The sequence below is a fragment of the Podarcis filfolensis genome, assembly GCF_964270895.1.
Source record: "Podarcis filfolensis genome assembly, chromosome: 6".
NCBI classification, from domain to species: Eukaryota; Metazoa; Chordata; class Lepidosauria; order Squamata; family Lacertidae; genus Podarcis; species Podarcis filfolensis.
The window spans coordinates 84,816,345-84,839,383 of record NC_139609.1 but is presented as its reverse complement, the minus strand read 5'-3'; the positions used below and the strand labels follow the sequence as shown (position 1 = coordinate 84,839,383).

The following is a 23,039-nucleotide window of genomic DNA, read 5'->3' as shown; positions in this document are numbered from 1 at the left end:
GGGTGACACCTGGCTTGAGAGCAATACATGTGAAAAGGATCTAGGAGTCTTCGTTGACCACAAACTTGACATGAGCCAACAGTGTGACGCGGCAGCTAAAAAAGCCAATGCAATTCTGGGCTGCATCAATAGGAGTATAGCATCTAGATCAAGGGAAGTAATAGTGCCACTGTATTCTGCTCTGGTCAGACCTCACCTGGAGTACTGTGTCCAGTTCTGGGCACCACAGTTCAAGAAGGACACTGACAAACTGGAACGTGTCCAGAGGAGGGCAACCAAAATGGTCAAAGGCCTGGAAACGATGCCTTATGAGGAACGGCTAAGGGAGCTGGGCATGTTTAGCCTGGAGAAGAGGAGGTTAAGGGGTGATATGATAGCCATGTTCAAATATATAAAAGGATGTCACATAGAGGAGGGAGAAAGGTTGTTTTCTGCTGCTCCAGAGAAGCGGACACGGAGCAATGGATCCAAACTGCAGGAGAGAAGATTCCACCTAAACATTAGGAAGAACTTCCTGACAGTAAGAGCTGTTCGACAGTGGAATTTGCTGCCAAGGAGTGTGGTGGAGTCTCCTTCTTTGGAGGTCTTTAAGCAGAGGATTGACAACCATATGTCAGGAGTGCTCTGATGGTGTTTCCTGCTTGGCAGGGGGTTGGACTCGATGGCCCTTGTGGTCTCTACCAACTCTATGATTCTATGATTCTATGAAACACTGATAACTGGGAAACACTGGCCTGCGAGCGCTCCAGTTGGCGAACAGCCTTTACCAAAGGTGTCATGGACTTTGAAGACACTCAAACTCAGGTCACAAGGGAGAAACATGCTAGGAGAAAGGCACGCTTCGCAAATCCACACCGTGATCAGCTCCTGCCCGGAAACCAATGTCCCCACTGTGGAAGGACGTGTGGATCCAGAATTGGCCTCCACAGTCACTTATGGACTCATTGTTAAAACTGTGTTTATGAAAGACAATCTATGAGTGATCGCCAAAGAAAGAAGAAGAATGTAAAAACAAGTGTGTGAATCATCCTTTCTTATTTCTAGCTTCAACAAAGGCTGTAGTCAAGTGTCTGAAAATCTCAGTGATTACTATCAAATTGATATTGGCTGGACAAATAAAGAAATAATATAGCAAAATTATTTCTGGACTGCAGATGAGATATTGTGTGCTTGACTATTCCTCTATGGGAATGGGGAAGAAATAATCAAAGGCTAAAAACAAACATACACTAGAAGCCATCTTCTTGACTTCTAAATTTCTGTTTTGGGGGTATTATTTTAAAAGTGGAGGAGCATTCAGTCATGTAATTCCCCATGCAGCTGCAGTCTAATGGAAGTCCAGTTACCTGGACTTCCTGTTATCTGCTACTGGTGGGCTGGGTTTTTATTTTTTCTTATCTATAATCTGAACTTTGTTTCGCTTTCTGCTTTATTTGGTAACTGGTTTTTAACATTTTGTATGAATTGCTTTGAATCTTTCAAATTGATATGTATTGTGAAGGAAAAATGACCCCCGCCAAAGAGGAAATGTGGAGGTGCCCTACAAAGTACGGGGGTGGGTGGGTTTAATAATGATAGGTTCAAATATTTTAAGACAAGTCCTTTGCACTGGGCCCTAGATTTCCTGGCCACCCTTTCTCAAACATGAAAAAAGTTTTTGAAAACAACAACTTTGCATTCAAGGCAGTGAGCATGCTGCAAAGTGCGAGCCACTCATCCTCTTAATTTGCTCAGAGATCTAAATTTGCATCCATTCATACACATTAGCATTTGCAAAGTCTATGCAAATCTGCATCATGAGCCTGTTCCGAGAGTCCTTTTAAAGACCTAGCAACGCCCTTACTTACGTAGTACTGTAGCATAAAGCTGCGGCGATTGAAAGGAAGCAGTATCGAGCTTTATTTTGTTTTTACCTGCTTGCTGTGCTTGCTTTGAACTGCGCAGCTCCTTGCTAAGCCCTATACATGGAGAACAGTATACCAGAAGTATAGTCCCCACTTCACAATTCTCCCACCTCAAAAAAAAGGTGGTTAGCAGCTACACTTTAGAAATAAACGCCGCGGTTTGATTCCCCCGACCCAGAACTTTGGCGGGGCGTTGCTGTTGCCGGAACTGCAACAACTTCACCCCGAGCCGCAGCCGCTCGCTTTGGGGCTCGATCGCCCACGTGAGATCCTACCTGGGGGAGCAAGCCCCGTCGAGCAAAGGGGGGGGGCTCGCTCCCGCGGAAACGCGCCGCGTGCCTGCGTAAAACAAGTGCCTCGCTTTCCCGGTGCCAGATGTGGAAGGCCGATGCGCACGCCGCGTGCGTAAAAACCTTTATTTCCTAACCTCACCCCACCCCAAGGGTCTGAGTGTTGTTGAGGGGCACAGAGCCTGGATCGGCGGGGGAAGCAAGCGGCGGACCCACGCAGCCGGCGAGGCTGGCTTTTCCTGTGGCTTGACTTCGGGACACTTCTCCCAGTTGGGCGAGGGAGTGCAACGCGCCGAGCTCCGCCCCTTTGCGCGAACTCCCGCTGCCGCCTGCTCGGCTAAGCCGCCGCTCAGAAGCCTTGCGCTTGGTGGCGAGGCGGGCGGGCGAGCCAGCGAGCGAGCACATCCCCGAGGGAAGCGGCCAGGTCGGAGCCCGGGGTCCTGCCCTCTCTCCGCGTATGGCTCTCGGCAAGTAAGCGCGCTCGCTCCTCCCTCCTTCCCGGGATCGCCCGGGCTATCATGCGCGCCTCTCGGTGGGCTCTCCAGGGCAGCTCGCCGGCCAAGTGATCGGTCCCTCCGCGGCGCGCTCGGCTGTCCCTTCCTTTTTAATGCGCGGCTCTTTCGGCCGGCCGCCTCTCCCGCCGCCGCCGCCCAGCCCGCCGGCTCCCTGGCTCTGCCCCCCGTGACGGAGATGCGCGCGGCGGGGTGGTTCAAGCGGCGGGCGGCGGAGGCGGCTGCCGCCCGGCTGCTGGTGTGGCTCCTCTTGGGCGCCTGGGCTGTGGAGCTGCGCTGCGCCCTGGCCGACTTCACGCTGGAGAACGAGGTGCACTCCAGCTTCATCCACCGGAGGCTCCGCAGCCAGGAGCGCCGGGAGATGCAGCGGGAGATCCTCTCCATCCTGGGCTTGCCCCACCGGCCGAGGCCCCATCTGCACGGCAAGCACAACTCGGCGCCCATGTTCATGCTGGACCTCTACAATGCCATGTCGGTGGAGGAGGAGGGCGCCGGAGGCAGCGACGGCGGAGAGGGCTACTCGTACCCTTACAAGCCCATCTTCAGCACCCAGGGGCCGCCCCTGGCCAGCCTGCAGGACAGCAACTTCCTCACCGAGGCCGACATGGTCATGAGCTTCGTCAACATGGGTGAGTCTCTTGGCTGGCAGGGAGAGGGAGAAGGGGCTTGGGGAACACTTGGGAGACGGACACTTCCTCGTGGCCTCCGGGAAGCCAGGAGGAACCTGTGGGATGGTGAGGCCAAGTGGCTGGCACTGGCAATGCAAGGGCATAGCAGCCCAGCCGTGGCATCCTGGGCAGTTCCTGTGGCATCCATGCGCCACCCTGTAGGGCCTGTTTGGGCAGACACCTGCTGAGGGCTTCTCTAGCAGCAGGCAGGAGCCATTTCCCCCAATGCCGCCCCCCCAATAGTGGTACTCCAGGGCATTGTGGGAAATTGCAGTGACCCAGCGGGATGGCCCCCCATGAGAGGACATTTTGCCAGACATCTCTTCAGACATGGAGCTAATCTTTTTTTTAAAAAAACAACAACAACCCCGCTTGAACTGACCTGAAACTATTTATTACTATCTCTTCAGTGTTTGTCCTGGCTTAAGATGCTGCCCCTTCACCCAGAAGTATTAGACTGGGCTTTAAAAATATTAACGCTCCACTAAAGCACCTTTGGAGGAACCCTCTAGTTACATGTATGAGACAGCTGTTAAAGGAAGGGTTTAGTGCAGCCCTTCTGAAGTGTTTTGATCTCCACCCCCAAAAAAGTTTATTTTAATTTCCGGGATCCCCCATCCTTGCACCAACCTTCAGGACAGCAATCCTTGGTGTGCCATTCTTGTGTGCCTGCAGCCTGCTGCTGTTAAAGACCTGTTGATTGGGGTTCTTACCCAACGCTGGCATTTGAAAAGGCGATGGTGTTTGAAAAGCAGATTTATGATGCCTCTCAAATCTGCAAGCAGGGAAACATCGGAACAAATTAGTGGGTCTTTGCTAATTGGGTTGGATGGATGGAGCAAGTGGAGGAACTGCTATCCTCACAAATCCATTGTGAATCAGTTATGATCTTCTTCTAAGGGACATTCACCCTACCAGTGTGTCTTGAATGCTGAGAGAAGGATGGGTCCACCTGCCTCAGGATCCTGTCCCTCTGTATAACTTTATATCCCTCCTTCTAGGACTAGGTGATCCATACTCAACAAGGGTGGTGGTGTCCCACAGCGTGAGAGCCATTAATTTAACATGTAACCTGTCAGTGCTGAGTGATCTTCAGATACGTGCTTTTGCTTATTACTGAGTGTTTCTAGGATAGCCACCTGAAATACTTTTCCAAGGCCAAAGGTTTGGGCCATCAGCTGTCTTCAGTCCTTTCCCTGCTAAGGCAACATTCATAGATTCACTTTAAGGCTGCAATCGTATGCACACTAACTTGGGAGTGAGTGGTGCTTGAATTCATAGGACCAAGATGCATGGCAAACCATGGCATGTTCAAAAGGCAGATTAAGTACTGAGTAGCAAATAGAGCCCTTTGGGTTCCATGCTTGCAACAGCCAGCGTGGATTGCAAGCATCAACTGAAACAGTCACCAATGAGTATGGATTTTTAAAAGATGAGGAAATTGCATCATTTTACTGTGTACAAGTGCTTAGAGCCTGGAGGTTACAGAATCTTGTGTATGGGCCCCTAATTATACTTTAATGTACATGTTTTGGTACCCAGTTCACAGTAGGGGTGGGGTACTTGTCTAGCTCTTTAAAAATCAAGTAAAACAGGGAGGGGTATGGTGCTGCTATGGGGTAATTTAACCTAGAATAAAGACCTTTGTGACTCATTTAGGATTGTGAGAATAATTCCATATGCATGTGCTGAAAGAGTAATAATTTCTTTTCTTTTACTATGGAAGTACTGTATGGACAAAGTGTTCTTATGGAAAACAGCTCTGTATCAAGGGGTCTTGAGAACTAGCTATAACAAAGTGGTTCTCAGTTGTAGTTGCAACTCTGATGATTGATCATGTGGTGTTGTTAATTGTGGATTAATTAATCTCAATTAGTGTCATCTTGTAAATGCACTTGGGAGCTGGCTCAGAGATATTTGCTGTGGCGACTTAGAACTCCTTGCTTCGCCTCCCAGTCTTGTTTTGTTGTCTTTGCTGCTGCCTGAACAGGAATGCCATGATGTCCATCTTTATTTCTTCGCTTTAGCAGTGTTTGCCGGCATTTTGCCGTGAGGCTAATTCAGAGTTGGGAACCTGAACTGCAGCAGGCCACAGACTGCAACATATAACAGATGAAGGGGCTTAAACCACCTTTGAATAACTGCAACATTGCTGGTGCTGCTGTAAATGAAGTCCTGGTGGAAAAGGGGACACACACAGGCAGTATTTAAGGTTCTCTAAAGAGCCAGTTTTTGTAGGGTTGCTTGTGGGGTTTCATTTCTTTTTCAGGCTGCAGTCCCCAAACCTTTTACTTTAGAGGGATCCTATTTAGACCAGTGGGAGAACTCTGCAGTAAGTGGGTTGTGATCTTAATGACCCCAAGAAAGGTTCTCTAGTAAATCCTCATTTGCTGTTCTTTCTAATGAGCTAGCCTGGGTTGCCAGCCCGTGCTCTTTTGGTGAGCACATGTGGATGGGTTTATGCAAATTAAATGGAAGTTGTCACTTTTCGGCTTGCGGTTGGCTGAGCCTTTTTAATGGGATGTGGTCCTCCAATGGGGATTTCTCTTTGTGTGCTTTGGGTCAGAATAAACTGGCTGGGTTTGAGTAGAACACTCTCAGGGGCAAGCTGTCTATTTAAAATATATAATTATAGGCACCAGTTTTGCTGTATCTGTTTTTAGCCTGTGTCACATGCATCTGGGAAACCACCGCATGTACAGATTGCAACTCTGTGAATCCAGACCAAATCCAAACAGAAGTTCAGAACAGCCAAGAGCTTTAAACGCAGCCCCAGGCTCCCCCCCCCCACTGCCCTCTACTCTGCAGCTCACATTTTAAACAAGAAGGGACTCCCTGGGAATTTGAAGGGACACACCCTTTGAATATGAAATGATAATCTGACTCATCTTTGTTGTTGTGTTTATGGGCTCTTTTGCTTAAGATTTCATGATTGTCCAAATGACCACAAAGTAAGACTGTTGATGATAAAATGATGGTTTTGGAAGAGTCTTGTGAATAGTCTGCAAGGTGCGGCTGCTGGGAGATAAAAGACTAAAGAGGTGCCACTTCTAAGTAGACCTGGGTTGGGGGTGTCAAATCACCACCCTCAGGCCTCTTCAGGACTTTTCTGAGGTCACACCTCTTATCTCCAGGCCAGATCCTTCAGTAACCCTGCTCTGTATTGCCTGGGTAGAATGTTTCCTTTAACTGCGATGATGCTGGCTTGGATCAATGGCAGCGAGATGGGTGTGGGTGTATGCACTATACAAAAGTTAGAGACATGCCCACTTTTGCCTCTGGTCCTGCTCACCACTTGAATGTGACCCCCAGAAGGTTGCCTATGATAGTATGTGGCTCTTGGGCTGACAAGGGTTCTGCACCTCTGCTTTAGACATAGTCATTGAACCTGTATGGAACTCCATTGTTGGGAATCCTTTGTAAAACTTGGGTTTGGTAAGGAAAAACCCCATACTGAGCTGAGCGTCTGAACCAAGATTATTCTTCTCTGTACAGAGATCAAGTATGCTAGTAAAAGAGAATTGCCAGAAGCTTGCCATTTTATGTATGTCAACGTTTGTACACTGGGTGATATACATCTGAGCCTTCTAATCGTTCCACCCCCTCTTTGATGCAGAAGGATCATGGCAACTGGGTGCATGCAAACTGGCGACCATGTGAACCTTCACGCAGTTGTTTATAAACATGGTGTGCATGTGTGTGTGTGTGTAGATACATGCGCATAAACCCAGAGAGAGCCAAAATGTTCAGGCACACTTTCTAAATCCAGGAAAATCAGGATGAACTTATAAACAGTGAAAAGCAATTCATAGAATCATAGGATAGCTCTGTCTGTAGAGCATGAGACTTCAATCTCAACCCAATCCTGTGCAGGCTTACTCTGAACTAAACGCTGCCGTGTTCAGAGTAATGTGGTCCCATATAGGTGAGCAAAGGATTGCAAGACTTAGAGCTGCTTTGCATATACACATCCATCCCTTGGAGGCTGCAGCAGCATCAAGCAATCAATTCCTTGCTTTTCCATGGAACTGCTCAGCTGTATCAGATGGTGAGCAATCAAGAGATGCAAATGAATGAATGAGATAGCTCACATTTTCCATTGTTTATCTCAGGGGTGGGGAACCTCTTTCAGCCCAAGAGGCACATTACATCCTGGGCAGCCTTTCAGGGGCCACATACAAGTGGTGGGTGTGGTCAGAGGCAAAGTGGGCATAACAACAGGTGTGACTCTTACCTTTGTAATAGTAGGCTATTTTCCAGCATGCAAAAGTCAGAGATTTCTGCATGCACATACACCGCTCCCACCTCCCAATTCTCAGTCTTACACCTAGGCAAGCAGAGGCATTACTGCAGTTCAAGTATACATCTCATCCTAGGAGGATCACTTGGGGAGGTTTCTGGGCAGCAACAGTGTGGTGTGAATTGTAGAGCTGGAATGGCCCATGAGCATCATCTAGTCCAGCTTTCTGCAATGCAGGAATCTTTAGCCCAACGCTGGGCTCAAACTCATGACCCTGAGATTTAAGAGTCTCATGCTCTACTGACTGAGCTATCCCAGCAGTTAAGTGTGCAGCTTGAGGAGAGGGGATGTAGCTTAGATAAAGGTTATATAGTAGTAAGAACATAAGGAGAGCCTTGCTGGATCAATCCCTTTCCCAATAACCCTTAACGTGAAATTTGTCCTTTTACTGCCCATTCACACAGTTTGGAAATATCATTTTGGAGCTCATTGCAACCCCCCTTTTAAACTACTCTGAATAAATTGGTATCAACAGCAAACTTTGCTACCTCTCTGCTCACCCCTTTAACTTTAGATCATTTATGAACAAGTTAAAAAGCACAGGTCCTAATATCAGTCCTTGTCCTTGGAGTTGGGGGGGGGGGCGTGTGAGTTCACTTTCCAAATCTCTCCAGCAGTAGAAGTAGATAAACACAGGTGGCAGTTCCAGAGAAACAGCGTGCATTGTTTCCTAAAAAGCTAGCTGACTTTCCGCAAATGTCTTAGAATCCTCATCCATTACCTCTATGTAAGCAAAAGCTACAGGAGTCTTGTGTTACAGTTTGAAATATTTTAACAAACCATTTCATTTGAGAGTTTAAGCAATATCACAAAAATTGTCGCCCAGAGAAAAGTGTAAAGCTTCATTTGAAATGCTGAACAGAAAGCTCTTCTTTGTCAGGTCCTGTTTAGGAAGAAATCATAGCTTACATAAAAGCAGACAACATGCTTCTACACTGTGCAGGTTGATGGGTTGAAGTTAAGGTAATTGCATGTACAGTGGTACCTTGAGTTAAGAACTTAATTTGTTCCGGAGGTCCGTTCTTAACCTGAAACTGTTCTTAACCTGAAGCACCACTTTAGCTAATGGGGCCTCCCGCTGTTGCCGCGCCGCCGGAGCACAATTTCTGTTCTCATCCTGAAGCAAAGTTCTTAACTAGAGGTAATATTTCTGGGTTAGCAAAGTCTGTAACCTGAAGCGTATGTAACCCGAGGTGCCACTGTTGGGTCCAAATCCACTCCCTTCCTAGGGCCAGCATATGCAATCCACTGGGTCGTCCCCCCCTTGAGCTACTTAAGGTTAGATGAAGGGCGCTGTGCACCTGATGCTACCTTTGTGTTGAAAAAAATCCCTGCACATAGAAAAATACCACATCAGGGAGAAGGATAGGCTCAACTTTTCCTCCTGATTGGCTAATTTTCTATGGTGTAGGCAGTTTGCTTTATGGCAGAGCACCCAGTCGCTCCCCTGTTGCCTGCTGATTGTAGAGACCAGTCTAATGCTATACTTCAGGAGATGCTCTTCAAGAAATCATGGTGCTGTTATAGTTCTATTGTGTTTGCCTTTTGTTAGCATGGTCTGTCATTAGTAAGATGATAGGCAAGATCCAATCGTTTTAACATAGACAGGTGGAACTATTAGCAACAAGGCACTTCTGAGAGTTTTGTCTGTATGGTTTTGTTCCCCTGTCAACAGTGCATGCCAGGACGAGTTTAAGAAAGGACATAGATCCATAATAGCTTTCTTCATCCTTGTGCACACCTTTCATCCCATTGTAGTCTCAGTTCTTTCATCTCCATGGGACAAAGGCCAGCTTGTTTATAGACTTCTTAATGAATTAGACTAGTTGCTAGCCAGCCTATATAGCGAAGCACAGCACCTGCTTTCAGACATACAGATTTCTATTGACAGTGGAAATTAGAAGATCTTTTGTGAGGTGGTGTCCCCCCCTTCAAACTGAAGGGTTTCTATAGCGATCTTTTAAAATTGCAGCCTGTATTAAACTGTGTGCCTTGGTTTTGTAAGAGATACTCTTGTGGGCATTGTATTTCCCAGGTAGGGTTTTGTTACATACGTCAAACTAGCGCAGCAAGTGCCATAATGCCAGAATGTGCATTGCAGCAGAGAAGTGTCATAGCACTATGGAAGCCTTTGCAGCTCCTTTTCCTTTTTTAAAGTAAGTTAAGTACAGAACATAAATAAAATAAATGCAGCCCTCAATAATTGCAACATATTGGTACACATTAACTGACTTCCTTGCAGTTTTCCACCTACCCCTTTGCGTGTCTGGTCATCAGGAGAAGGAGTTTTTCAAGGAGGTGCTAGGTGGGCAAGCTTTGCAAGGATGGCGGAAGATCTAAAAGATTTTGCATTTGGAACAAATGATCCTTTATGAGAAGACAGAGTGGCTTTGTAACTTGCAAGGAAGCACCGAAAGATGGAGAACCAGCAAACAGCACTTATTCTTTTCTTTTTGTGCTCAATACAGTAAAGTGTAGTTGGGGAATGTGTGACGAGCTGTGTATCCTCCGATGCATAGACAGCCACAGAGGTGATGCATGACTTTCCCCTCCATGGGTTACACTGGAATTGCAGAGAGAGAAAGTGCAATGGTCATATGCTTCCTTGCAATGTGTAAAGCCACCTTGAAAACAAACTTTAGTTATTATGGAAACCACAACAGTTTACTTGTCGTGACTCACACTGGCGAACCTGGGCTTTTAGCTTGATGTAGGTATTGAAACTTCACTGTTAAAGAAATCCTGTCCTACTGAGTGACAGTTCCCATAATCTGCAGATCATTGTTTAGTGCGCACAATTCTCCGAACTGCCATCATAAGGGGAAAGGAAACGGGAAATACCGGTGTGCATTGATCTTTGCTATTCTTTCCCCTAATATGGCAGTTACGGATGCAAGTCTCTAGCACTAGCGTGCCAGCAAAACAGTGCAAGTTGGGTTTATGGGAATATTGACCCTGCCTGCTCTGCCAGTAACACCAGAGCGCTGCATGGCTGCAGCATCTAACAGCTCTTTTTCCAGCACCTTAAACAGATGTGGAATTGAAAAACAGCAGTGATTTGACAAACCACACAGAGGAAGGCTTTCCAAAGGTGTGGAACCACCACTGACAAGACACTGATCCTTTAGAAGGGAGGGTACATTAACTGAAGGGGGAACAGATTCTTTTTTCGAGCAGGGGAGTTGTTGATGTTTGAAGTTGAGATCCCATCTGTTACACTGTTTGTAGCCCTGGGCAAGTTTCCACCTTGCTGAATATTCGTAAGCCCATCAAATGCCTTTGAGAAGCTTACAAGCAGGTATGAAGTCAACAGCCCTTCCCTGTTCATGATGGAAATGTTGGCTGTTAGAGGCACCAATTGCTCTGGATTCCCGAGGGCAGCTGGGACATAGAGCAGAGGAAGCTGCCTTATATTGAGTCAGACCAGAGGTCTATCTAACTATCTTATCTATTGTTTACATGGATTGGCAGCAGCTCTTCCCACCCTTACCTGAAGATGGCAGGGATTGAAGTTGGGAACTTCTGTGTGCAAAGCAGATGCCTTACCCCTGAACGGTGCTCCTTACCCACAGCTGATGGACGGTTAAATCAGTTTTAAGTTTGTGGTGTAATATTCTCTTAGTGTTACAATTTTGGCCCTTATTTCTGCTTCCTCTCTTCTCTTGTTCCTTTTCCTTGGTTTTTCCTATCTGGCTCTCTGCTTGTTGTTGTCCCTCCTCTTTTTCACACTTGCATATTCCAGATAAAGCATATTGCAACATGCATTTGAAGCACATTACTTCCCCAAAAGAATCCTATAGTTTTCCCCCTGACAGAGCTACCATTTCCAGAACTCTTTAAAAACTACAGTTCCCAGCAGCCTTTGGGGGAAGCCATGCCCTTTAAACATGCATGGAATATGCTTTAAATGTGTAGCGTGGAACTGTCCTCCCTTCCTTTCCTCTAGCTCCCTTCCTGGTGGCTGAGACCCACACTCCATTGTTGTCCTGTGCTGGGCGGAGCAGTGCTGCACCCTCAGGGAGGTCTTCCTGCTCCATCCTTTCCTTTTCAACTGGCTCACCTTCCAGCCAGACTGCCAACATGCAACACCACCGCACACTGGAGACGACTCCTCCCTGAACTCTCATCACAGTAGCTTAGCCCGAGATAAGCTCAGCATAAGCTTCCCCACCCCACCCTGACGTTGCAGCAGCTGGGATTGGGAGATTAGAACCTGGCTCTCCCCAAACTCTAACCATTGCACCACACTGCTGCCGCTTTTCCTCAGGTGTGCCGCTTGGGAGCTGTGGTAAGTCTAATGGGAAGTAGGGAACTGAACACCATTACAATCACCTGTTCCTTTCGGCTTAGTTAAAAGCAGCAGGCAAGGGCTTGGCAGTTGCCCAGCCACCACCAAAGGACTCCCTTCCTTAGAATAGGGCCCCCAGGCCAACTTCTAAGATTGATGGTTTCCCCAGATCAATAGGTAAGTGAAACCCCAGTATTCAAGGAGAGAACAATACCATCCCACCTCCCTCAGACATGCAAAATAACCTGAGGGGTGTGTGGCGATACTTGCCTTCTGCTTTAGAGGACTGCAATCGAAACATAGCCATCCCAGGGTGAAACTCGTTGTCTTTCTGTTGCAAATTGAGGAAGGACCTCGCCCTTTAAAACAGGGGTCAGCAACCTTTTTCAGCCATACCTCCCTCAGACCATGTGGTGGGCCGGACCATATTTTGGAGGAAAAAAATGAACGAATGAACGAATTCCTATGCCCCACAAATAACCCCGAGATGCATTTTAAATAAAGGGACACATTCTACTCATGTAATAACATGCTGATTCTTGGATCATCCGTGGGCTGGATTGAGAAGACGATTGGGCCGCATCCGGCCTCCGGGCCTTAAGTTGCCTACCCCTGCTTTAAAATGAAGAGTAAATCTTGGCTGCTGCTAATGAGAATCAAAAGGCAGGTGGTTGTTCGTTTGTTTTTATTTTGTTAAGGTTTTTGGAGGTCCCTTTAAGATGGCTTTAGAGGAGGATTAGGCTGTGTTCGGCTCCTGGTTACCAGTCATGATGTATGCTATCTCCAGGATCCTTTGAATTCCACTCACTGGGGAACAACACCTTCAGAGTGTTGCTGCTTTCAAGTCCTACTTAGCATGTGGTTGGTTGGCTGCTGTGGGAGTCTGGGTTGCTGGACTGGATAAGGCTCTGGCCTGGTCTAGTTCAGCATCAGGTTCTCACAGTGCTATGGGAAACCCGCAAACAGGACCTGAATGCAGCAACACTCTCCCCACTTGTGGCACCCAGCAACCGGGAGTGACACTTTCGCAATCCTCATGCCTGTCCCACACTAACCGATGGATACTGTTTTGTGCTTGGTGACGTAAGGTGCAGGAAGGATGGAGCATAGCCAAGTAGCAAGAGATGTGCTGTAGGTAGCTCAGTGCACCTCCTTTGCATACAGCAGCCCCCTGGCATGTCCAGCAAGAGCTGGGAGGGTCTCCTGGTCTGAAATTGTAGCTAGCCACTGGTAGTACGTGTTGACAATACTGATCTAGTTACACCAATGGTCTGACTTGGTTTCCTCTGCACATTTCCCCAGACTGTGTGTGGTTTTGCACATGTCCCAGCCCCTGTCTGTTTATAGTGGTGTTGTTAGGGAAGATACTTTGTTTGCACTTGTTATTTGGGCATATAAAGCCATGAATGGCTTGGGAACCAGGTAACTGAAAGATTACATGCTCCAGTATCGGCCATCTTGGACACTACGATTGGCAGACGAGGCCTTGTTGGTGGTGATGCCACCAGGGGCTGCTTGGCTGGTGTTGACCTGTGACAGGCCCTTTCTGGTGGTGGCTCCCTTTTTGTGGAATGCCCTCCCTCTCTGGTGAGGTGTATCTTGCTTTCAGAAGCAGTTTGAAAGCTTTCCTGTTTATAGGCATTTGATGGCTGAAGGATACTGTTCCTGACAACCCTAAGACCATGAGATGAGAGAATGCTTTTAATTGTTTTTAGAATGTCTTAATGATAACTGTTTCTGGTATTTTTAACTGCATTTGTTTTTAGAATGCTCCATGATTCCAGAATGGTGATACCCAAATTGGATATATTTCTGTTTCAGAGAACTGTTTCCGTATTGATTTCTCTGCGGACCTGCTACAAGTGCTTTATAGGTTTCAGAGTATTTTAAGGTACGTGCTGAGCTTATAGGAAACACTGGTCCAGGCTATCGGGGACTGTTACCTCATGTGAACTCAGAGGCACCCCTTCCACCCTGATCACAGGAGATCAGGAATCCAGCTGTATTTCTGAGATGTTTGTCCATTATTATTTATCTCATTGGTAAATCCCTTCGGGATTCCTTGGAACAAGGTTTGAAAAGCACCTCTCTAGGCTACAAAGGAGTCCATGCTGCTTCTCAACAGGGTCCTGTGTGATGCTTGGAAACGCAGCTGGACCTTTCAGTAGTGAGAAGTGCAGATTTAACTCAAAGGTGGCCAAGTGATTTTATCTTTTATGCTTTTTATGCTCAGGCAATGGAGCTGGAAACTGTGACTCATAAATTTTATAAATAAAAAAAAATACAAGGGCATGAACTCTTCCAGTTGTGGTTTTGGTGATGAAGCAGGAATAAAATCATAGCCTGGGCACATTTGCAATGCATTTCATTCTGAACATGATTTTAGCAGGCTTTGCAGTAATATTTTTTTCTTTTCTGCAAATTCATTTTTGTGTGAATCAAAAGTGCATCAGCATGGAAGCAGTTTCTCCCTTCCTGCGCTCAGGTAGCCCTGTGATCGACATTGGGGTGTGCTTCCTTCAGGCTAACAGAATGTACTTCGTTATACACAATGTACACTGGGAGAGCTCAGTTGGTAGACCATGGGACTCTTAATCTCAGGGTCATGGGTTCGAGCTCCAAGTTGCACAAAAGATTCCTGCATTGCAGGGGGTTGGGCTAGATGACCCCTGGGGGTCCTTTCCAGCTCTACAATTCTATGATTTACTACAGCAGTCTTTCTCAACCTGTGGGTCCCCAGATCCCATCATCCCTGAGCTCTGGCCTTGCTAGCTAGGGGTGATGGGAGTTGTAGTTCAACAACAACTCCCATCACCCCTAGCTAGCAAGGCCAGAGCTCAGGGATGATGGGAGTTGTAGTCCAACAACATCTGGGGACCCACAGGTTGAGAACCGCTATACTAGAGCATTGAGATCCACCAGTCAAAGCCAAGTTTAAAACAGTGGCCAGAGGGTTGGGGCCAGGTACAAGTTTGCCTCTGAATACAAGTTGCTGGGGATTGCCAGTGTCTCTCTTAGATCTTGGGATGCAGGCTTCCCGTCTCCTTTTGGTTGGTTACCATGAGAACAGAATGCTGGACTAGACAGGTCTTTGGTCTAATCCAACAGGGTTGCTCTTACCTTCTTAAATGGTACATTGTGTGGCTCCAATTATCTCCTGCACCCCAAGAGGCCACCCACTGAGTTAACTTGCATTGGCAAGTACAGATCTACATCTGAGTTGCTGCAGATCATAATTCCTATCACAAAACTAAAATTGGCCAGCAGGGCTGCACTAAGACGAGGTCAAAAGCAGCTGATGAATACACCTATTTTACAGGTGAGGCACACTGAAGCCGAGAAATAAGTGGTTAGCCATCTCAGAGATTTTTCTTTTAAATAACATTTTCCATTGTTCAACTACTGGGAGTCAGAAACACTTGCAGATATACTGCAAGTCACTGAGTAATCTGCCAGTAGATCCTACTCTTACCTTGGGCTCACCCCTGATCTGAGTGGTCTTAGCAAGGCCGTCACAAACAGCAGAGTTGTCCCACCTGCTTGGAACAGGTTGCTGAAAATATTTGCTGGTCAGGGTGGCCATTTTTGTATTCTTCCCTCTTCCCTCTTGGGCTCAGTATGAGTGCGAAATGCTGTCAGCTCCAGTCACCTCACTGACAAGTATAAAATTGTGGTTAAATGCTTGACAAAACTGAAAGAGAGAGAGAGAGAGAGGAGGGGGAAAATTAGGAAAATTACTCATTCTTGGAAAGAGTGCACAAAAGTGACTTTTGGTTCATGTAAGCGAAGATGCTGAGGAGACCTCGAGTTTCAGTTTACTTCATACCATCTGGTGGTGTTCTCCCCCCCCCCCAAATTTCCCCCCTGACAAGTATTTGGCACCAGAATATGCATCCCATTGCCCCCCTAGAATAGCAGGCTTTTAGCACTGTAGGGCATTAGCGTTTTTTCATTCTGAAGCAGTTTAAGGGGGGGGGGGAACGGACTTGTAGAGAATCCTCCGTTGGGACTGGCTTTGTGAAGTGAATGCAGGGGGCAGGCCTTTGCAGCTGTAACCTGGCTTGTGTTAAAAATTGGAAAGGCTGCTTTGCATTCCATCTCGCTACAGGCCTTCCTTGGTGTACAGCCAAAGGTTAATATAGATGTCGCAAAGTTTCTCCCTCCCCGCCCCAACCCCCCACTTCGGAGAGCTTCAGATATAAGAGTATGTGTACAGCTGTGTTTGTAGTAACCCTTTCATAATCACACTTCTTAAACTTGCATTTCCCGGCTTGTATAAATGAAAAGAATTTCTGAAGGGATATTTGACCTGCGTTTGAACTTATTTGATCTTCACGTATTTCCCACTTGAAACAAAGCAGATTAAATCTTGGCCCTGAGAAGGCCTGTCGAGGATCACATGATGTGGTCCATACATCAGGGTAAATACACTTTTTCTCTCTCTTTCTCCCTCCTTTTTTAAACGTCTCTGGCTGTTTTGAGAAGCGTGTGCATTGGGTCATTTTATGCTGAGATTTAGAAACCCGTGCAGAAGGCTCAAAGTAAAGCAACACCAGTGTTCCTTAGGGACCTTTCAGAATAGCTCCCATAACATCTTAATAAGGATATGCAGAAAGGTACTTCTGTATGTGGATGTATAAAAGTGTTCAAAATTGCCTGTCAAATCATCTCTCATTAAAAGTTTGCTTAAAAAAAAGCGCTGCAAAGTTTTCTTTGAATATGCTTGTGCTTTACAACTTTTAGATGTTCTAGAAGTGAGAGCAACCTTTGAGAAACTCCGTCTCCCATTGCTCTGTCCCCCCAGCATTTTAATCTGATATATAGGCAGCACCGTCAAGCATTGAATGGACCATAGAAATTGACGTGGGACACGGCCTGGGCCAATGTGTTCTATAGCATGTGTGTCAAATAAAAATATCAGGTGGTGTGATGTTTTTCAGCAAGGTGGAAGGGTGATTATTTATAGCGATACGAAGGATAAAGGGGAAATGGAAAACGTATGTTCCAAAATCCAGATCTAGAGTGGTCTGTGTATGTGTGTGTTGCAGGTGGGGGTCTGCGTGCTTTTAGTTACGTTCCTGAAATATCTCCTTTCTCTCTAGCATTTTGCATCAGGAGGCTTTGAAAACCTCTTTGGGTTGGGAAGCATTCAAACTACTTGACTTTTTAAAAAGGGAGCTGCATATGTGCATAGGCTTGTAATTAAAGTACCAGGACAAGTGGTTAAGTGCAATAGGCCTCGGGAGGAATATTGCAGAGGGAGTTGTTTTCAGGCTTGCAAGCCTGCTTTAGTATATCATCGCTATGCACGAGAGATGCAGAACAGGTCCTCTAGCACGCGTATGTGATGTTGTGTACATATGATTGACAGGGGATGTTTTATTTAGTTCTTTTTTAAAAAATGGTTTCCTAATCAGGGACAAAATCCAAAGCAAAGACTGCAATTCAGTTGGATTCGTCTTAGGATCTCCTTCATTCTGAATATCAAAGTGTTTGGTTAACAGTTGTATTTAGGAACCTCTACCACTGAAAGACACCCAACCTTTCTGAGCCATTAATGCTTATATCTGATCTTTAGATGATGCTATAATATTTTGGTATGTTACAAGGGGTGGGGGCAGGGGACATGTAATTTATTTGTGACATATTATGTGTTCTTAACGACACAAACAATTAAAAAAAAGTTAAGAGTGGTGGCCAACTAACTTTTACTCAGAGTAAACCCATTGAAACCAATGGACCTAAGTTAGGGGGCAATCCTGAGCTCAGATCTGCTGGGATGAGCAACTCCAGAGCTCATGGCTGAATCCTGGCTCAGCTGGACAATTCTAGCGTAAGCTCCTGCTGAGCCAAGACCAGCAGATTGTAAGAATTCTGGGGGAGTGGAGAGGATAGGAGTGAAGCGGGGGCACTTTATGCTGGATCCTAAGCCTGCTCATCTTTGTCACATGACCTGACAGCCTAGCATGAGCTCCATCAGCAATGGAAGTCCATGGGGAGGGTCTGCAGAAATCTGTAGAAATTTCAGCTCAGGCTCACCTACAATCAGGGCCGTCTTTACCCAGGGGTGCAAGGGGTGTGGGGCACCTGGGTACTGAATTCTGGGGGGCGCCAGGCGCTGCCACTGGAAAAAGCAAATGCGAAAACTGCAAAGGCAACCCTTGGGCGGCAGCACAAGACAATGCAATGTCGCTGTGATGGCCTGGGATTCAGAGTTGGATGCTGAACCTGAGGAATCCCAGCCTGCACAGGATTCCCCGCCTCCAGAAGCAGCTGAGCTGTGGCTGGGGCATGAGCCTGAAGGGTCCTCACCTGCGCTGGATCCTCAGGTGCGGGCACCAGCTGAGTCTGCTCGGGCTCCTGAGGGGGTGGAGGACCCATTGCCTGCTCCACTCTCAGCCCCGTCAGAGGAAACTGAGGTTGCCTCTGGGTCCAATAACCCTCCAGCCTCTCCTGGGCTGCAGAGGCTTAGGGCAGAGAGGCGGAGGGAACTAAGTTCCCTCAGGAGTGCTCGCCTGCAGGCCAGGACAGGCAAGTCACCTGAGGATCGGGGCCGCCCTATGCCTCGGGGCAGGTAAAAGCCAGCTAGCCCCAGTCCCAAGTTGCGGAAGCAACGTTGTTGGTTGCCAGTTCCTGCCTGAACCCTGCCCTGCACTCAGCGTCAGCTTTTATGGACTGCCTTCATATTGCTCCTTTGACCTCGGACTGGACTCGGACCTTGCCTCTCGATCTTCCCACGGGACCAGCACAGTCGCTTCTGCAGAGCCTTGACAAGACAAACCCTGCCGGGTTCCTGACCCCCTTAGAAGTTTGGCCTCCCCCTCGAAGGGGAAACTTGGGATGCGGCCGCCTTTCGCTGGAGGCGCTGGAGCAGGAAGGCGCTTCTCTCGGGCCTAGTGGCAGAGCGCAGCGACCTCGGGGCCACTGGTGATGCGGGGGGGGGCACTGGTGATGCGGTTGATCTTTGCACCCCGGCGGCGCATATGCTAAAGACGGCTCTGCCTACAATCCTTCAAAAGAGCACTCGGGATCCGCTGTAATTCGTGGCAAATTGCACAGTGGCGAAGGCAGCAGGATATAAACTGAGCATGCTCCAGCTGCATCTCACTTCAGTTTGTGCTTCCTGCAGTGTGGCATGCTGCCTCAAGAGCTCCTTGTGCAGGGATGTTGCACTCGGGAGAAGGGCTCCGGGCACCTGGTGAAAGGCGCTTTGCTCCTGGAGCACACTGCACAGGCACAGGGCACTTGGAGCACTTGTCAGAGACCACACCCAGAAATGGGGAATGGACAAGGCCTGTGTGCTAACAGCTTTCTCCCAAGCTTCTCTTCACAGCAGGACAGGAATGGCAGCAGCAGTAACTGCTGCACCCTGGCAATTCAGCACCTCCAGCAACCACTCACAGGGAGGAGCAGCCATGGAGACAGAAAACCAGGTCAGTCTGAGAGGAGGACGCACCACCCTGACCCCAAATGCCATTCACAACACACACACTCCTCGCCCATTAGCCCTGGTCCCTTTGCGGGATGCAGAAACTCACCAGCACCATAATGCATGTGCTGTGGAATCCATTTTCAGGGGATCCGGCACCACGGATGGAGTGGGAAATAGAGGGGTCAGGTGTGGTGGGGGGTTGGCACCTGCAACTGCTAGCCCTTATTCTCATTCCGCTGTGTGATTACCTTGCAGATGCTCAGCTGTGGAAGAGGTGGCAGCTCTGCCACCACCTGCTGATGGGATCCAGGAAGGAGTGCCACAGCCGCGGGCAGGTAAGGGACGCAGCAGACGCAGCTCTGAAGATCTGCCCCTCCATCTCCGTTCAGCGACTCTGTGCTTTGCAGGAGCCAGTTCCTCTGCCTCAGCGGAAGGGGCACTGACCAACTTGCAGACCACAAGCCCAACACCCTCCATAAATTTGGTGTTCTCCCTCCCCATGATGGAGGGGGGTAACCACCATTGGCTGATGCACCAATAGCACTCGAGGACACCCCCTCAGTTCTCACCCCTACTCCTCTCACTGTCCCTGCTGCGCCAGGTTCATAGTTCACAGGCTGCAAGTCAACAGGTGCTGCACCTACCATGGATCCCCCTCAAGCAGAGAGGCAGTCCTGCGACTGAGTCCAAACCCAACTCCGCACCTTGGCAGGAGGGGGACCCCACTGTTGTGGTTTGCAAATAAAGACTGAATGTTTGCAACTGTCTGCTCTGTCTCTTGTTTATTCACATTTATGGACTGCTACATTAATTGGCAGTTGCTGTCCAGGGTTTCAGACACTGCTCTTTTCCAGCCCTATCCAGAGATGCAGGACTTTGAACCTCGGCTCTTTTGCATGTAAAACTCAGTCTTTTCTTATGAGCTATGGACCCCTCCTCCTAGATGCTAAAGGAGAAGAGGAGGCTTTCAAAAAATGCTCTCTTTATAGGCAATGAGTAATGCTTGACCCTGGGCTGTTACTCATTTTGCACAACCTCAGTATATGGCTGGGTTAACTGTTATGCTAAGTGCTCTGCAGAGTAGGGCCCTATTCAAAGAGATACCCTTTTTGCCTTGGTGAGTTACGCATATCATTGCTATCTTTTTAGCTGCTGGGCATGGTAAGCAGAAATCTGTAGGAAGGTAGCTGAAAAATAAGACAAAAAAGCCTTATTTGCTAGAAACAATAGCAAAATCCTGTCCAGATTTCTGTTTGCGCATGCAAAGAAACCAGTATTTACACTGATGTATTTATCTAATGTTCTGGGGTTGTAACCAGCAATGTAGCACCTGGCTGATGCTCCACTAGCCAGTTGACTCTAGTGCATTTTGAATGAAGCTATATGGTCCATTTGGAGATCTCTCTCCCTCCACATTCCCCTTTTGTAGCCTCTCCCAGCTCAAGGCCTTGGAGGAAAAGTGACTGCTTGTGACATGTTAATGAGGTGTTAATAGCTTCAAGTGAGGTGCGAATAGTTGCTGAAATAGTCTTAATGGCAGCTGCATGGACCTTATACTGTAGGTGGGGAAGAAGAAGAAGAAAGACCAAAAGGTCTTTCATTTCCCAGAAGATGGAAGAAGCAACAAGGGGAGCATCTTTCTTGGACCTGGTCCTCTCTAACAGGGAGGAACTGATTGACGAAGTGGAAGTACTGGAAACCTTGTGAGAAAGTGATAATGTTTCCTTGGGTTTCATTCTATAAAGGCAAGGGAAAGCTGAGTGTAGTTGAACATGCACTCTGGACTTTAAGAAGACTGATTTCAAAAAGCTTAAGGAATTACTGGGTAATCTCAGAGACTCTGTCTATCATCCTTGAGAATTCTTGGAATACAGGTGAGGTCCATCTTCAAAAAGGCAAAAAGAAGACCCAGGTCCTAGAGCATATAACTAAACAGTTGGTCTGTGAGCACTTAAAAAAGGATGCTTGATAACTAAGAACCAGCATGGGTTTCTAAGCTGCAACTACAGAAGTAGAGTATCATGATCAAGGGAAGTAATAGTACCACTCTATTATACCTTGGTCAGGCCACACCTGGAATACAGTGCCCACTTCTGGGTGCCACAATTTAAGAAGCATATTGACAAGCTGGAACATAAAGAGGAGGGCAACCAAGATTTTCAATGGTCTGGAAACCCTTGGGGAATGTTAAGGGAGCTGGGTGTGCTTAGCCTGCTAAAGAGGAGACTGAGAGGAGATGTGATTGCCATCTTCAAATATCTCAAGGGCTGTCACATGGAAGATTGAGTAAGTTTGTTTTCTCCTGTTCTGGAGGGTTGGACCCAAACCAATGGCTTCAGGTTACAAGAAAGGAGATTCCAGCTTAACATCAGGAATAACTTTCTGATGGTAAGAGCTGTTTGACAGTGGAACAGACTCCCTCAGAAGGTGGCGGACTCTCCTTCCTTGGAGGTGCTTAAGCAGAGGTTGGATGGCCATCTGTCATGGATGCTTTAGTTGAGATTCCTGCACTGCAGATTTGAAGTATAGCAGCTGATAGGAAGTGGAAGTTACAAATATAATGGGTAAAATATAAGTAATATAGCAGCTTTGTAAGGTAAGAAACGAACACAATAGAAGGCTTGATGGGAAGTCGATGCATATGAGATACATGTTCTGACGGTTGTTTTGAATTTGAAAAGCTAAAAAAAAATGTTGAAAAAGAGTTTCATGAACTTCAGGGGGTTGGGCTAGATAACCCTTGGGGTCCCTTCCAAGTCTACAGTTCTATGATTCTTCAACAGGAGGGCATGTGCCACTGCTGTTTACATGGAAGATGGGAAGGAGGAGATCCATTGCACATGCCTTTGGGGCACAGAGAGGCATTACCAACTCATTGTTGAGCATCCAAATCCACTGAATACTTGATTTTGCAAGGCAGTTGGGCAATCAGATCTGTCCCAAGGGTACTTTCGAAGGGCATTCCAAAAAGTGTGAACCTGTCGACTTCACTAGATCACCAGAAACCAGAGCTTTGGGAGCAGGAGCTGCTACAGACACAGTCATCAAGGCCTGTGGTTTAAGAAGCCCCGAAGCAAGTCTTGCAATGTACATCCGAAAAGGAAGGCCCCTCTTGGAACCCACAGCATGTGTTCTTACGGTGCGGCCATTGCTGTTGACGAACAACATACATTTTGACATCTCTGTGTGTGCATAAGCACACCGGCTGTCTTTGGAGAGTGTGGGCAGCTGGAGCAGGTTCCTCTTACTCACTGCAGTGGTGAAGTGACTGTTTTACACCAGTTTGGGGAGCAGTTTTATTCCAAGACTCACAAAGGTCTAATTTGGCAGTTTTGTTCTTCTCTCCATTGTTGCTTGTTCGGCTGCTTTTAAAGCACATGCGCGCGCGCGCACACACACACACACACACACACACACACACAGAGACAACTTTCTGCCTTTTCTTAATATAAATTGCATCCAGTTTGGGACATCTTGTGGGGGGAACGGTACAGGGTGGAGTGGTGGGGAATGAAATGCAACTGGAAAGATTAATTTTTTAAAACGCTTCTAACTATTAAAGCCTAGTCAGGGGCTGTTGACAGATGCCTTTTTAAACGGGACACTGTTATGCTTTAGTTTAATATATTCTGGCAGTGTCAGCGA

The 23,039-nt window shown here is 47.3% G+C and overlaps 1 protein-coding gene across 2 annotated transcripts in view; it reads left to right on the top strand.

The window, feature by feature from the left end:
* The first annotated feature begins 2,268 nt into the window (after positions 1-2,268).
* The window catches only part of BMP7 (bone morphogenetic protein 7), a 79,484-nt gene continuing 58,713 nt past the window's right edge, over positions 2,269-23,039 (top strand). The window contains exon 1 of one of the 2 annotated variants that reach the window (XM_083618894.1): positions 2,269-3,335. In XM_083618894.1, the coding sequence (XP_083475020.1) occupies positions 2,885-3,335 (451 nt within the window). In that variant the 5' untranslated portion in view covers positions 2,269-2,884. The remainder of the gene's footprint in view (positions 3,336-23,039) is intronic. The other variant, XM_083618893.1, reaches the window with a different exon arrangement.